At 20.1% G+C, this 16,837-nt stretch overlaps 1 protein-coding gene across 6 annotated transcripts in view; it reads left to right on the top strand.

The window, feature by feature from the left end:
* Positions 1 to 16,837, top strand: part of LOC122849863 — a 66,464-nt gene that overhangs the window by 8,417 nt on the left and 41,210 nt on the right. For 2 of the 6 annotated variants that reach the window (XM_044148709.1, XM_044148708.1), the window contains exon 2: positions 2,331 to 2,396. The exons of 2 other annotated variants lie outside the window; for them this stretch is intronic. In XM_044148709.1, coding sequence (XP_044004644.1) covers positions 2,331 to 2,396 — 66 coding nt within the window. Of the gene's footprint in view, positions 1 to 2,330; positions 2,397 to 12,652; positions 14,564 to 16,837 lie in introns of those variants that run through there. 2 more of the 6 variants (XM_044148712.1, XM_044148710.1) reach the window with 2 other exon arrangements.

Here is a 16,837-nt window from a genome sequence, read left to right as displayed (position 1 = left end):
CGATTTAACATTTTCATCGTTATTATAAAATATAAATAAATATTTAAACATAAATAATAATAATGATAAATAAGTGAGAGGTATTTTATTATTATTAAATATACTCAGTCATCTCAACTTGTCTCTCTATGAAAAAAATAAAAATAAATATAAGCAACTATTTTGCCTTGAAAAATCATAAAATAATAATAACAATATCAGAAAAAAAAATGATCTCTTTTAGACCCTTAAATTGACCAATGACGTATTTTTTTTTTTTGGACCAATGAGATAAAATGTAGGGGAGGTTAAAGATACCCTAGCGTCTGTAAGGGAAAATAAAAAAAATATATAGTTTTCTTGGATCATCGGTCAATAATGGTCAATATTTTTTTAAGGTTAAAATATTTTAATAGTTAATAAATGAAATAAATTTAAATTACAAATATTCAGGTTAAATTATTATTGCTAAATGTTGTTGTGATTATTAGTTGCTAGGAAAAATTGACAGTGATATAATTTTTATTTTTTTTTTTGGAGTAATATTGTTGAAATTTTTAGTGTTGTTGTTGTTGTTGTTGTTGTGATGGTTAGATGATAAGGTAAGCATTATTAGGAAGTGTTAAATATAAAAAAAAATAATTAAATAAATAAATAAATAATAAAAAGTGGGAGAAGAATAAATGAAGCGTAAAAAATGGCGACTGGAAAGTAAATGTCCACAAGAGTACCACCAAGTTTTGTTGTGTTTGAGTATGGAGTTGTTGAGTTGTGTTGAGTGAGTGAGGTAGACATAATATTATATTGAGGAGTAACTGATTGAGTCGGTGATCAATATAACGTGAATGAGAGAGAGATAGCTTTGTAGAAAATAAAAAATAAAATAAATATATTAAAAGACCACAATCGGGGGGGAATTGTTAAACTTGGAGAACTGGAAGAAGTCAAAGCAACACACTCGTATTGCTTTTGCCGTCACATACCGTTCACAAAACTATCGCTACTAATAATCACGTTACTATTTTTATTTTATTATTATAAACAATTATTTTTCATAAAATTTTAAATTATTATAACGTGCGGTTTTCATGCTGACAGATAACAAACAATAACACAAACATTGACACAACGCGTTTTTTTTTTTTTTTCTTGATTATTTTATTTATTTTTTTTTTAACTGTGAAAAAATAAAAACACAAAATGTGATCTCAGTGGTTAATCAACCCCTTCAAAATTAACAATTTATTATTTTTTTTTTTCTATTATTATTTATTTATTTTAATTTAAAAAAAAACTAAAAAATTCGTGGATTTAGAATTTTTTTTTTTTTTTTTTGATTAAATTTTGGAGCAGTGTTATTAGGCGGGAAAAAAAAAATTTCGATATTTTAATTAATATATAATATTTTAAAGTTTAGAAAAAAATTTATGATTTAGTTGATATATTAAAAAATCTTTTGATTAAATTGATTTTTTTATTCTGTTGGTAACCTTGAATATATCAGGAAATTAAACTTGTTTTGAACAAAAGTGTGAATTTAAATTGTACATACAATTATAGAAAAAAAAAAATAAGTAACCCTTCTTCAAGAATAAGAAGAAGAAGAAGAAAATATATTCACGTCCTTGCATCTTGTCCACATACATGTCCTCCAAAACAGTCGTCGAACTTTTGCTTCTTGCTTGATTAAACTACACTTTGACCTTGAGAAAGTCCTCGAGACGACGGAAAAGTTTTTCCTCATTAAAAAAATATAATATAATTATTAATTAAATAAACAAATAAAGTAATTAATTTTATTAAAAAATAAATTAATCATTAATTAAACAATTAATTAATGGATTATTGATGAAAAAGTGTGCTCTTGTGCGTGTGAGGAATTTATTTTTCCATTACATTTTAAATAAGTCATTTATTCTTATTTAATAAATTAAAAATTTCTATTATTTGTGTTGAAAATTAACGTGTATTTTGCGAAAGAAAAAATATTTATATTTAGAAAGTGTTTAGTGTCAATTTTATTTCGTTAAATTAAAAAGATAAAAAGTGCCAAAATTATAAACAGTTAAATTTTTTTTTTTTTCGCATGAAAATATTGATAAATCAATCAAAAAAATATCATCAAAATTAATTTAATAATATTTTTTTTATTTTATAAAAATGATCATTTACATGACATATAATTTTTCAATGGATATTTTCATTTGGATTTTTATTGATTCAGTGATTTAGAATTTATGTTTAAGTGTTTTTTAAAAATTTTAATTATAAATAATAGCTCAACAATTATTAATAATTGTTTATTGGATGATTTTTAATTTTGCTAATTTGGAAAATGTTAAATTGTACAGATCTCGAGTGCATATTGCACCATCCACATACGTATTCACATTCAAATCAACCGGACAACAGCAACTGTAAGTTTTTTAAAATTTTATATATACTATACCTAAAAAATCTTAAAAAATAAAAAAAATTTTAAATCAAACCTGTCAATTATATTGCTGCTATTATTTCACAATAAATTAAATTGTTTTTTAATATTCATTATTTACATTAAATTTAAATATTTATCTATATTTTTTTTTTTTTTTTTTTTTTATAAAATAATATTTTAATCGTTTCGAATTTATTTACTTTTTTTTTTGCTAATTTTTTTAAATGTGAGTTAAACATGCAATACACTTGATGTATGATCTAAAATTTTATTTATTTATTTATTTTAATCACGTGATATTTGTCAATAATAAATTAATTTTTCTCATCAAGTAATTTTATTTATAAATTTTTCTATTTTATAAATCACAAAAATTATTTTATATTTATTTATTTATTTATTTATTTTATAAATACTGTTAGTTTATTGATGAAAAATTAATTTAAAAAAATATAAAATTGAATAAATAATAATATTAATAATACGTGACCCTCGATCATGCATGGATGAGCCTTAAAATCGGATTAGAATTTAACACGTGAGTAAGATATTTGAGATGTCTCAAGGACATACATACATATTAACAATGTGTGATTCAGAAAAATTAAATAATCTTCTTTCTGATATAATCGTCAATATAACAATATGTTTTTATTTTTTTTAAAATCCATTGTGTTTTATTAATGATATTCATAATTTTATTTTCAAATTTTATTATTATTAATTTTTTTATACATAAAAAGATTAATATTTGAATATTAATTAATTCATTTATCTTCTTACAATATATATTTACAAAAAAAGACAATGATTAATTTTTAAATAATTAAAAAAAAATATATAAAATGCATTTCGTCATATATATTTTCTTTTAATTTGAGAATTTTTTTTAAATTAAAATAAAAAAAATCCCTGAATTCTGGGTAAATAATTTTTAAAACAAGTAGAAATTTAATTTTTTTATTAAATATGGTTGATGACAAAGATTGTTGTTGAAAAAAAAATTATAAAAAAAATATAAATCCAACAAATAACTTAAATAAAAAACACACGATAATTTTGTTAACTTTTTTTGCGTTTATAATTAATTATCGTCAATTATTGTACTTAACTCTCAGGGTTGTAATTTAATTTTTCTTTTTTTTTTTCCACAATGTTTCCTCTACCTTGAACCTAATAAAATTATATTAAGTTGAAAAAATAATAACAAGTATTTAATTTATAACGTAATATAGTATTTGTACATTTGTAAAAACAACCCCAGTTAATTGTTGATATTTTAATATGTCTTTCTCTTTTTATAAAATATAATATCATTTTTGTGCTTATGGCAAATTGCGTCACGTATTAAATACATACATGTATACATAAATATAAATAAATAAATATATACATACAGACATAAACCATTCCAAACGAGCCTCCGGGTTAACCCGTTGCGTTCCAGTTCACGTACTTTGACACTTTTTTTTTATTATTTATTCAATTTTTAAAAACAGTTCCATCATGTTTTTAAAAACATTTATGGTTTTTTTAAAATTTATCAATTTTATAAATAAAATGTTAATGGTTATTTAATTTACAAAAATTTATATAATTTATTATGGGAATATTTAGATTGAGATTCAAGTTGCTTTCAATATATTTTAATCTCATTTAATAATCAATTTTTTGTATCATGAGAATTGACAAGTAACTTTTATCTGGAAATTAAATTCAATGGAGCGTAAATATATTGAGTTTACTTTGTTGATATAAATAATAATATAAATAAATATATGTTAATCAAAATCAAAGTTCAATATAAAGACAAAAAAAAAAAAAATACCTTTTACAAATAATCGCAGTAAAAAAATCAAAAAAAAAAATTGATTGAATAAAAAAATTTCTTCTCATCAATTTTGCCATTTATTAAAATTGATTGATTTTATTTTTTTTTTATAATACAATTCAAGTATGCATTAACAAATATTATTTAATCAAAAAAAAAATTATTAATCTTTTCTTTTTTTTTGTCTCTTGTTGAGTGTGTATTTTTTATTTGTTAATTTTTTTTTTTTTTATTTATTTCGAATACTTGAATTATAAAATTTAAAAAACAAATAATATTTTTATTATTTAATTATTATGTTTTATTGTTATCTGGGAAAAAAAAAATTAAGATAGGATTTTTATCAAATTTTTAATATGATTTATTTTTTCGATAGGGAATAATTGAAATTGAATTTAATTTTGCTTTTTTTTTTTTAAATAAATTTTATGTTTATTTAAATTTTAGATTGTATGTCTCATAATTTTTATAATGAAAAATAAATTGACATGGCCAGTTGTCATGGTCGCGATTATTCAATCTTCGTAATCAAAAGTTTCCTCTTTACTCTTTCTCTTCATACCTCCCTTTAACAATTTACAAAACCCTCACGTGATTCAATTTTTTTATCTAAATAATACCCTTGATCTTGCCAATCTCATTTAAAAAAAAAAAAACACCACCCAAAATTACCATCGAAATAATATTACAGTATCAAGGCTAAATCTCGTCAAAAAAATATTCTGACCACAAATTAACTTGAACCACCTGAAAATAAAATATCCTCGTAATAAATATAAAATAAAATATTAAAAATATCCTGTAATTCAAAGAAATATATTAGATATTTTAAATTAAAATTTATACAAGTTTTAGAAACAGTAAAAATAATAATAATAAATTTCAAATATATCAATGAAATAAATTATCATTTTAAAATTATTTTTATTACAAAGTAAAATAGGGTTAAGGACAATTTAACTTTTATAAAAAAATTAAAATTATTGTCATTGAATTGTCATGACAATATTTAATTTAATCATTTTTTTTTTTTTTATATTAAATATTTATTATTCAATTTAAAACTCCACCTTTTAACAACACACGAATATATAACTTTAGCTAAATATTAAATAAATAATATTTTAAAAAATTTGGATTTACAATATATTACGAGGTCTTGTGTTATATATTTGTTCATAAAAAATATATATAATACTTCCGTGTATCCATGTGTCATGGCAAACACGACCATAAAACTTTGTCATTTTTTTTTTCGCAAAGTTAAAGGAATTATGCAAAAAAAAAAATATATAAATTACTGTATCTTGATTTTTGATATATCTAGATTGACATGAACATGTTGGATTTAATATTAATCATTGCTAAATAAATATAAAAAATTTATTAATAAATATTATAAACAAAAAAGGGAAAAAAAAAAAAATAATTTTTCTTTTAGTTAATTTTTATGTATTGATTTAATATCAAGATAAACAAAAGTAAATAAAAAATTTATATAAATAAAAGGTGGTAAATATTTAACAAGTATTCAAAAGTAGATGAATTATATTATGAAATTTTTTATTCATTGACCCTGGTTGAACAGGCTTTTTGACCCTGGATGATGTTGTGTGGTAGTGGTTGTTGTTACTTGTCTTTAGTTGTTGAATCTCGTTTTGTATATAATATTATTTGTGGTTAAATATACCATTGAATATATACCGACTAATCTTTTCATCTACCTTTTATATTAATTATTATTATTAATAATAAAAAAAATAATAATTAACTTTTATATTGCTGATTTTTATCAAATTATAATTTGTATTATTAAAAATTATCAAGTATTTATTTCTTTTTTTTCATTATTTTATATTTATTTCGATAGAAAAAAAAAAAATTAATTCTTTTTTTTCTTTTATTAATTATTGATTGATTATTATTTAATCTTGGATTTTTTTTTTTTTTTTACGAAATTTTTAAACTGGTTTTTTTTTTTTAAATTATTTATTTGGTCAAAATTGGAGAACAAGTTTTTTTCGAATTTTAATATTCAATGAGTCTCGATGATGCTTGATATGTATTTTTTTTGGGGCTTTTTTTTTTTTGATTTAAAAATTAAAGGAAAAAATCAGAATATTATTTTTTTTTCTTTTGGAAGTTTATTGGTGGCGTTGAACTTTAAATCGATAGAATGAAAATAATTTTTTTTTTAGATTTATTATGTAATTATTTAACGATATATACTCATGGTACCGTGAATAATATGACGCAGAATTATGCTAGTCTGTTTACCCTTAATAAAAAGTAAGAAAAAAAAAAAATATTTAGACTGTGTGTGTGTTATTAGATTTGCGTGAGTTATCAAAGTTTATAAAATTCCACGAAAACTGATTTAAAAAATTATTCTTATTTTGTTGGCAAATTTTTTTTTTTTTTATTTCACGATACACCTGCGTGATGTAAAACATTGAGTACATTGGCTTGACTTAAAAAATAAAAAATAATGTGTCTTTTTACACTTGTTGATTGTGTTGGAGAGAATTTTTTTATAAATTTATCAAAAAAAAAAAAAAAAATCCAAGAGAAAGTATAAATTATGAATTAAAAAAATTTTGCATATATCTTTTTGATGTCATCGAACTCGTTTTTATTTAACAAAATTAACTTAAATATAAATTAATAATTTTATAAAAAATTATAAAACATGGAATTTAAAATGCAAAAATTACATAATTTTTTTTTTTCCAACTTTATAACTGATTGAGCAATAAAAAAAAAAAAAAAAAAAAAATGATTTTTTTTTTTGCATCTATTTTTAATAATTTAATATATTTTTTGATAATATTTTTGTTGAAGGACAAATGCAGATAAAAAAAAAAAAAAAATTTAAGTGATTTATTTTGACTGTTTATTTGTTTATTATTAACATTGTATGTGACAAAAAAATGAGTCAATAGTTTTTATATTAAATTCACGTTTATATTATTTGTCCTCCTCTTCATGTTGAATCGATTTGAGGGTCATTGTCAGTTAGTAGCAATTATTATATTTTATTTTTTATATCTTCTGACGCAGTAAATTTGTCATTTTATTATTATTTATTAAATTAATATGAATATTTTCCTTGAACGCGTCTTGACTCGGAAGAGTTTCTTGTATTTTTCAAATGATTTTATTCATTGATAAGCCATGTAACGTGTCACCTTGATGCACCATCGAATTTAAATCGTCAAAGTCGTTATTATAATAATTATATATTCCCTCCTTTACTAGCTCATCTTTTTATTATTTTTTTTTTTATTATTTATATATGTACTTTTAAATTTATAATCTAGCTGAGATTCACTTCCGGCATCATTGCTTAGGGTGATTGGCACACTGTCATTAAAATTATTTAAAAAAAAAAAAAATTAAAATATGCGAATAATACCGACAAATTTATTGACAAGTTAAAATAAGAAAAAAAAAAAATCATCACAGATTAAATCTTTGATTCAATCAATTTATTTTTATTCTTAAATTTTTTTTTTTATTTTTTTTAAATTAAAAATCTATGTGATTGATTAATAATATAAAATTTAATTTTTTTTTTATTTATTTGACATTATTATTGAATAATATTATAAATATTAAAAATTATTATTAATATAGTTGTATAAAAAAATATAAATTTTTTTATTATTAAAATAATGATATTTTTTAATATAAAAAATTATTTTTCACAAGTGATGAAAATTGTTACATGGTTAGTTGATGATAATGATGATAAAAATGATGATGATGATGATGATTCTAAAGGGTCACCCGGTGTTGTATGAGTTGGGGAGTTAAGTACAGTCATGTCGTATCTCATTGAGATCAATTCGAGGCAATAACATTGTGACAAGTCATACTCACGTGTCACGTGCAATGACAATAATAGTGGGAATAGTTGTTACCTATACATTGATAAATTGTCATTAAAAAAATTCTTCTCAATTGTTGATAAATGATCATTTATAAATTTACATACATCAAATTTATAAATTGTAAATAATTCAAAAATTATTTCGTAAAAATATCAATTAAATATCTTGAAAATAAATTCTAAAAAAAATAGTTATTATTAATTAATTAATAATAGTTTTTATTATTAAATTGATATAATTTTTTTATTTTTTAAATAATTATTTAAAATTTGTTAGTTTGAAAAATAAAAAAATTAGGCTATATCTATGTGTGGCGGCATTGATGCTCTAAATATTAATTTAAATTAACAATTTAAAAATTATTATAATATTTTTATTATTTATATGTGGGTATATATAAAAAAAAATATAAATGATGAACCGAGTGAACAACCGACCCTGACACGTTCAAAAGTGATATACATTGAGTATATAAACTCTTGGAAAATTGCGTACAAAATTACAAATTGTTGAGTCGTTTTATATACAGCCTCGAGTTAAGTTGACGTTAAATTTATATGCATTCAAGACAACATATTAGAGTCACGAGTTTAAAATATTATACACATACAACAACAACAAAAACAATAACAAAAAAATATATATATCAAAACATATATCCTGGATACCATATTGCATTTTTTTTTTCTTATTATTATTTATTATTCTAAAAAACTAAAATATAAATATTACAAATATTTATTTAAACAAGCTAAATAATAAACTAATAATTCAACAAATAGTATTATAATAATTATTAATAATTAACCACAAAAGAAAAAAAAAAAAAAAAAAATACAGTTACCCAAGAATAAATTATTATTTAAATTCCTGTTTTTTTTTTTTTCTTTTATCTGTTGATTCATTTCTGTCACACATTTATTACACTGGTTTAAATTTTTCTTTTTTTTTTTTTTTTAAATTATTAGAAAAATAATATACTATTGCATATGTCATTATCATTAGTTACTAGCCACTGAAAATAAAGCATTTAAAAAAAAAAAAAATTTATCCTTGCTTCTGCATTCACTTGATACATATATATTTTATATTTTTCTATTTAAAAAAAAAAAAATATAATTTTTTTATTACTGTTGTTTATGTTTGTGTAATGTATATATATTATCAGTGGTCATGAAACACAACAAACGAGCCTCTAGATAATTTTTTTTAGTAAAAATATAATATTTTGTAATTTTGGAGTTATTTGACAATTTTTTTTTTTTGTTGGAAATAAAATAGAAGATGTTTGCGATGGATGAGTCAAAGTAAAGGTCAGGTTTAAAGGTCTCATTGTACTTTATTTACTCGAAAAAAAAAAATAGAGAAAAAAAAATTTATATATCTATGTGTGAGGACAAGTTGACAGAGCAGTGATCAGACACAACAATAATGTCATCCAAGTGATTCACTAGAACTTTGTTTGTTTGTTGTTGTCTTGTTTTTGTGTTTAATATTTATTTATCATTTTTTTTTTTTTCTTTCGATTAAGTAGGCTCGTTTCTTGATAAACATGTAGATATAATTTTTTTTTTTTTTTTTCAATATAATGTGATGCCAAATGACGCGCCTCTACATGACACTGAAAAAGGTGTGTCATAAATTAAAACTGCATCATAATAATTATTTTTTTTATTTTTTATATATATTTTTATAAATAATTACAATTCTTTATTAATTGAATGAATATTATAAATAATTTTTAATTGATATAAACCTTGAAAATTAATTTTTATAATTAGCCTATATATTAATTTTGATAATTAATTATTTTTTTATTCAAAAAAAAAAAAAAGACAATTTTTCATTTATGTCAAGTAGTTTTTTTAAAAAAAAGAAATTATTTAAATTTATTTTTTAGATTGTTTTGAAAATTAATGATGGAAAATTTTGTTTCCCCTGAAAAAATAATATTAATGTCGTTGGTTTTCATTAATCAAGGCTGACAAAATTAAATTTAAAAAAAAGCAGGATGTTTTTGGTGAATCATGTATTTATTTTTTTCTTTTTTTTTATAATCCTGGTTGTAAATATTATTATTTATATGCAAATAACGTATTTTTAATTGGATAATTTAACCCTCAAGACAATTACATGCATGTGCAGTGTATATAAAGATTGTTTGTGAATATTATTCCAACGAAATCAACAATATCCGTTCATCAGGTAATCAAGATTATTATTATCGAAAGGAAAATAAATAAAAAAAAAAAAAAGGTCTCTGGTACTTTTTAATGTTGTACATACACATATTGATGATGATAATATTATTGATGTCCTTCATTTAATTTATTATTATGATTTTTTATTATGTCGTTTAATTCACATAGATTGATTTATTTAAAAAAAAAAAAAATGACAATTTATTTATTCCGGATTCTTTGATATAATTTAGTGGATGCTTTTTTCTTATTTTTCTTTTTCAAAGCATCTATAAATTATACTTGTAGGTATATATATATTTTTTTTAATTGTATCATGAATAAATATAATCATGGTCAAAAAATATCCTGAACGCAAATTTTTATCGATGAAATCTTGAAATAGTCTTGTGGAAAATTATAAAGTTATATAAAATTTATTTCTCAGTCTATAATTACACTCGATAACTTGTTAATATAATTGTATAATTTATATTATTATACAAAGTATATACTGAGTATCATGACAATCAAATAGTCTTGTAGAAAATTATATTATTCTCACAATTGTGAACTGAGATTAAATATCTCGTGAAAATAATATTTAAAAAACAAAATATCAGTGTAGATAATGTCCTTTATTTACAAAATCAGGGAATTGTTAAATAAATTAATTAAAAACAAGAAAAATATTTATTTAATATATTATTGATGATAGATAATTTATTATTATATATTTTTTATAAATTTTCCAATTGCTCTTATATATATTTTTTCTTATTTTTTTTTTCGAATACATGCAAATATTTAAATCAAACACATCATTTACGCAGTTTTTAAAAAAATTAGCTCTATTTTTAGAATACTCATCGTTGTCATTTAGCACATTTTTCATTAGTTATCACAATAACATTGTTTTCAGAATTTTTTAAAATGTATTGATATAATTATTTTTAATATATATCTTCATTTGATTGACATGTTTTGTTTAATTTCGTACATTGACACGATACCCAAGTAGTATATTTTTCATTTATTTCCATAGTTAATGTAAATAATAATAAATAATTTTTGTTACAAATGCGATTAAGCCTGACAAAAAATTCCAATAAATTTATTATATTTTTTAAATAATTTTATTAATGCCAATAAAAAGTCCATTGCTTTAACTCATGTCCTCGAGACATTTTGAGTTTATAAATATTGAAATAATAAATGAAAAAAAATTATTAAATTTTTTATTTTTTGATTTAAAAAAAATTATAAAAAATCCGGAAATTGAAAATAATATTGACAAAATTGATATGCAACGATTTATTTACAATATCAAGTCAAAAAATAATAATAATAATTGAAATTAATTTTTTTATTTTTTCAAACAATGTAATCTTGAGTTGTGTAAAAAAAAAAAAAAATATGATTTAATGACTTTATAATTCAAAATGAATTTAAAAAAAATTTTCTTGTTTTTTTTTATTTTTTAAAATTTACTGAATTATTTATTGGATATTTTTTTGATAAAAATCCACTCAAAAAATTATTCAAAAAAATATTTGCATTGTTGATAACAATAATCCTGAATTTGTATAGATATATAAAATTTATGTTTCATTTTTAATTAAACCAAAGATATTGCGTTTCTATTTTATTACATTTTTTTTTTCATTGCGAATTTCCTGAAATTAACCATTGGTTTATTGTTATTTCATGGGCATCGCGTGTGTACCAAAGGTTTGTTTTATTTTATATATATTCTTTACTATTTTCAAGCCTAGATGTACAATGGCACTCCCATCATTTATCGACTTGAAGCTTTTTTTCTTTTACATGCCTAACCGAGCATCATCTTAGCCCTTAAGGTCAAAGCTTTTTTTTTTTTCTTTATAAACTCATCATGACACTCAATATAATTGAACATATAAAAATAATAATAATCCATAAAAAAAATAATAACAATTAAATCAACCTCAACAAACCCAAAGAAAAAAAGCTCGAAATTTAATAAAATTATTTTCAAGTGTCTTGCAAATCTCTGGATAATAAAATAGCATAAATTTTATTAAAATATAAAAAAACAAGAATATGATAAATTAAGTAATAAAAAAAAATAAAAAAATCAAAAACAAAAGGAATTATATTTTTTTCTTTATGATAAGTAAAAAAAAAAAATGAAATATTTTATAAACTTTATCTTACTATTATGTGCATATATTTATTGACAACTATTTTTTTTTATTTATTTATTTTTTTTATTTACACTCCCACTCGTGTATAATTTTTTTTTTTTATCCCCACTATTTAATAAAACGACACCTGTCGTATTCGTCGACGTCGTCGTCGTGTATATACACAACTATAACGTCGTTCTCATCGTCGACATATCAGACAGATGAGCGTGTCTTAACCGCGTGCCTCACCTAAAATTCAAAACATCTATCGTTCTAGTCTGCATTTGATCACCAACATTATTAGAAAAAAAAAAACCAACATATATCTCTTATTCAACTGTGCCAAATAATTTTATAAATAAATTTTATTATATTATTATTCATTGTAAATATTTTTATAATTTATTTATTTTTAAATAATATATCATCAAGTGTCAGTGATAAATATATTTTTATATATAAAAAAAATTTAACTAAGTGTTAATTAAAATTTGTTCTTTTTCTTCTTTTTTTTGTATGAAAAAAATTAATTAATTTATAATTGTGGTAATTAATTGAATTGATATTATGAAAAATTAATGTTTTTAAAAAATATTTTCCAATTACGTAACTTGAATGAGATAAAAAGAAAAAATTAAATAAATAAATCTTTGAGGATTTTGATAATTTTATGGAATGAACTTTGAACAGTTGTTTTTTTTTTTTTTTAAATTTTTTATTGTTTAAATAAATTCTTGACTGTTGGAATGTTGAAAAAATAATATAGTGTGTAGATATTATTTTTTGATTAGCAAATTTTTATATAGTTGAATTTTTTTTTTTTTTTTCTTATTCATTTTTAATTTGATAAATTATTTTGCAATTTAAAATTTTAAAATTAAAGTTATGGATGTATAAAATTATAGTACAACTTGTCTATGATTTCTCAAGTGAAATATAAAATAAATGTCAATTATTTGTCGACAGTGAAAATCTTAACTTTTATTTTCTTTAAGGATTTTTTTAATTAACCTTCACACTGAACCGGTCTGTCATTGACCATCAAACACTTTTCAATCGCGTGTGGTTTTTTATTTCATTTAAAAAATTTTTCTATTTCCATAAAAAGGCATAGTAAAAAAAAAAAAAAAAAAATACATATTACAACTTTATATGTATACAAATTGTTCTTCATATACAGAATGTACTTGTGATTTATTTTCCTTAATTTTCTTGCTTCTAAAATATATAGTTTTTTATTTATTTATTTTTTTTTCTTTTCGTAATTTTTTTCTCTCTGAAGGTCATGATTGTATAGGTCGTGAGTCTCGTGCATGACATAACCATTAATATAAAATAATAATTTTTTGATTGTATAAAAAGTATAATAATAAAAAAAAAAAAAAAAAACTAAACAAGTGGCTTCAGTGACCTAATGAGGATCGTGAATCAAAGACGTCAATATCAACCGGTCGACTATTCAAGTCGACCGAAATATATTTTTTTCATTCATTCCGGAATTTATAATACAAGAAAAGCACTCAGAAAAAGAAGAATTCAAATTGATTAATGCAATATTAATTTAAATAATTAATAATAAAATAAGCGAAAGATTTAAGACGAGTGGAATTTTTTTTTTTTTTTACAATTGAAATATCTATTTGTATGTGACTTTTTTTATTTTTCTTTTGTTTGAAATAATATTATAATATTACTTTGGGATTTGTGTATAAAATTTGTTTAGCGATATTTTTTAATCCTCATTCTTTCAACTCGTAAAGATAGTGACGGTGTGTTTACGGTAATTGCGCAATATAATTTAATAAACCAATGTGCAGTGAGTGAACAATGTGCGGTGATCATTTTTTATCGAAATTTTTGTGTTAAAATTATTTAAAAATAACCAAGTGATGATATATAAATAGTTGTTTGATGAAATAATTAAATTATATATAGTATTTTTATTGATAAATAATTTAAACAATTGTTTAGAAAAAACAAAGAAGAAATTTTTTTAAAAATGAGTCTTGAAAGTTTTATTAATATTACTGGATTTATAGAATTAGATTCAAAATCAAATTATGACGTTGTTGATGGTAAGTCCTTTATATCTGATAACAGAAAAAAAAAAAAAAATTAATTAATTTAAATTTTATGAATTTGTTTTTTTTTTTATTTTTTAAAATTTTTTTAAAACTGCAAATTAAAAAATATATTAAATATTAATATCAGGTTTTTGAATAAATTTTCTATATAATTTTATGGAATTTTAAAATTGATTTAAAAAAAAAATATTAACATTACTAAAAAAAAAAAAAGACAAATTATGGTAAATGGAATTCATTCACCTTAAATTTTGGTAGAATGAATTTTCTATACTTTTTTTTTCATAATAAAATCATGATGAATGCCGATTGTTTAAAAAAAAAAAACCTACTCTTCTTGTGTGCAGGCTAATCGTTTTGTCTGGTAAACCTGCAATTCACTTGACCGCAGAATAAAAAAAAATCATTCTCATCTAAATTACACGTCTAGAGTATTATTACCGATTTGTTTTTTTTTTTTTTCTCTCGTTTTTATTCATTGGAAATTTGAGCATGTGGTACTAGGTCAGCAACCCTGAAATGCCAAAAAATTTACTCTGAAAAAAATACCTATATGAATATTTTCTAAAATAAAATTTTGGCGATATGAAAATATTTTTGTTATAAATATTTAACTTTATCTATTTTTTTTTTCAAAAATACTATTTTATAATTTATAAATCTTGGTGAATAATAAAATGAAAAAAACATAAAATGAAATAAATAACAATAATAATAACACTGCTATAAAACATAAATAATAATTTAAAAAATTATATTTATGATAATTTACTTGGCATTGTTACAGATGAACAAAGATATATATCATTTTGATGAATAATTTTATTTCTGATTATCTTAATTATCTTCTCACACGTGTGTCATATTTGAATTTTAATCAAACAACATCAACTTGTTTATTTTTTCTATTTGTAATATCTAAAAATTAATAAAATAACATCATTTTATTTTTTTTTAAATTAATTGTCATTGTGTTTTTTATTTTTTTTTTGTTATTATCACACAAACAGTGCTAAATTATAAAATAAATATTTTTGAAATAATTTTTTTTTTTTCTTTTGAATTATGTTGTTTGATGTTTAAAAATAATAATAATAATAATATTCATTTGAGTAATATAATAATAAATACAGAAAATAATAATGTCTGTTATTATTGATATTATTATTTTTTTTTTCATTTTTTTGTAATTAAACAAATATTTTATTATAATCTCGACAAATTAGTAAAACAGAGCATAAGAATTAAGTTATCAAGTATCTTTTATTGTATTCCTTATCATGATTAACCGATAAATTATTAATTGTAGACATAAAAATATATATCATTTATAAATTTTACAATCAAGAAAATTATATTTATATATACTAATCTATATACAATGCAGTTAAACATTAATAACCGCATTGTCTACAGAGTTGGAAATAATATGAAAAAAAATATATTCTTTTTGTTCATATATCAAGGTTGATATGGATCATCATAAAACTGGATAGATCATTGTTCGTATGTCCTTAAAAAGTCCCCCAACAAAATATAAACATTTTAAAAATATGAAAAAAAAAACAGAGCTTAAATTTATTTATAATTTTTTTTTTTTTCAAGCTACAAAATATTTTTCTTTGTTGAATTTTTTTTTATCTTTTACTTATTTTTTTTTACTATTCATTTATTAACACATTATTTTTTTCCACATAGGATTAATCTTGATAAATAGTACATTATATGAAAATTTATAAAATAAATAAAAAAATATATTTATAAATAATTTGTAAATATTGCAAGTTGATAATTTTTTAAATTATTAATAAACAAATGTCACCTTCGAATGAAAAAGAAAAAATAATAATAATTGCAAATCTAGTTATAAATATATTTATAATAAAAAATAAATGAAAAAAAAAATTATTCAGATGACGTGAGTTTTGAGGAAGTGATAATTGTTAATGGTCAAAAAATAATGATAATATAAATTGCCTGCTTCCTAATTTTATTTGACTCATATTTTTTATCAGTATATTTGACATGGTAATAAATTAAATTAGTCTCAATTTTATTTAAATAAAAAATAAGACAAAATATTCAATATATATATTCGTAAAAATAATATAACATTGTTTTTGTTTTTATTTATGACAATGTTATCAAAAAAATTTAACAAATTCATCATACAAAATGTCATTAATAATCTTTTTTAATATTATAATTATCTTTTTATTTATCAATTATATCCTTGATCCAAATATTTATTTTTATTTGTTTATA

This window comes from Aphidius gifuensis, linkage group LG2 (genome assembly GCF_014905175.1).
Source record: "Aphidius gifuensis isolate YNYX2018 linkage group LG2, ASM1490517v1, whole genome shotgun sequence".
Classification (NCBI taxonomy): domain Eukaryota; kingdom Metazoa; phylum Arthropoda; class Insecta; order Hymenoptera; family Braconidae; genus Aphidius; species Aphidius gifuensis.
Note: the sequence above shows the minus strand (reverse complement) of the source record. Positions and strands in the feature narration are given on the sequence as shown.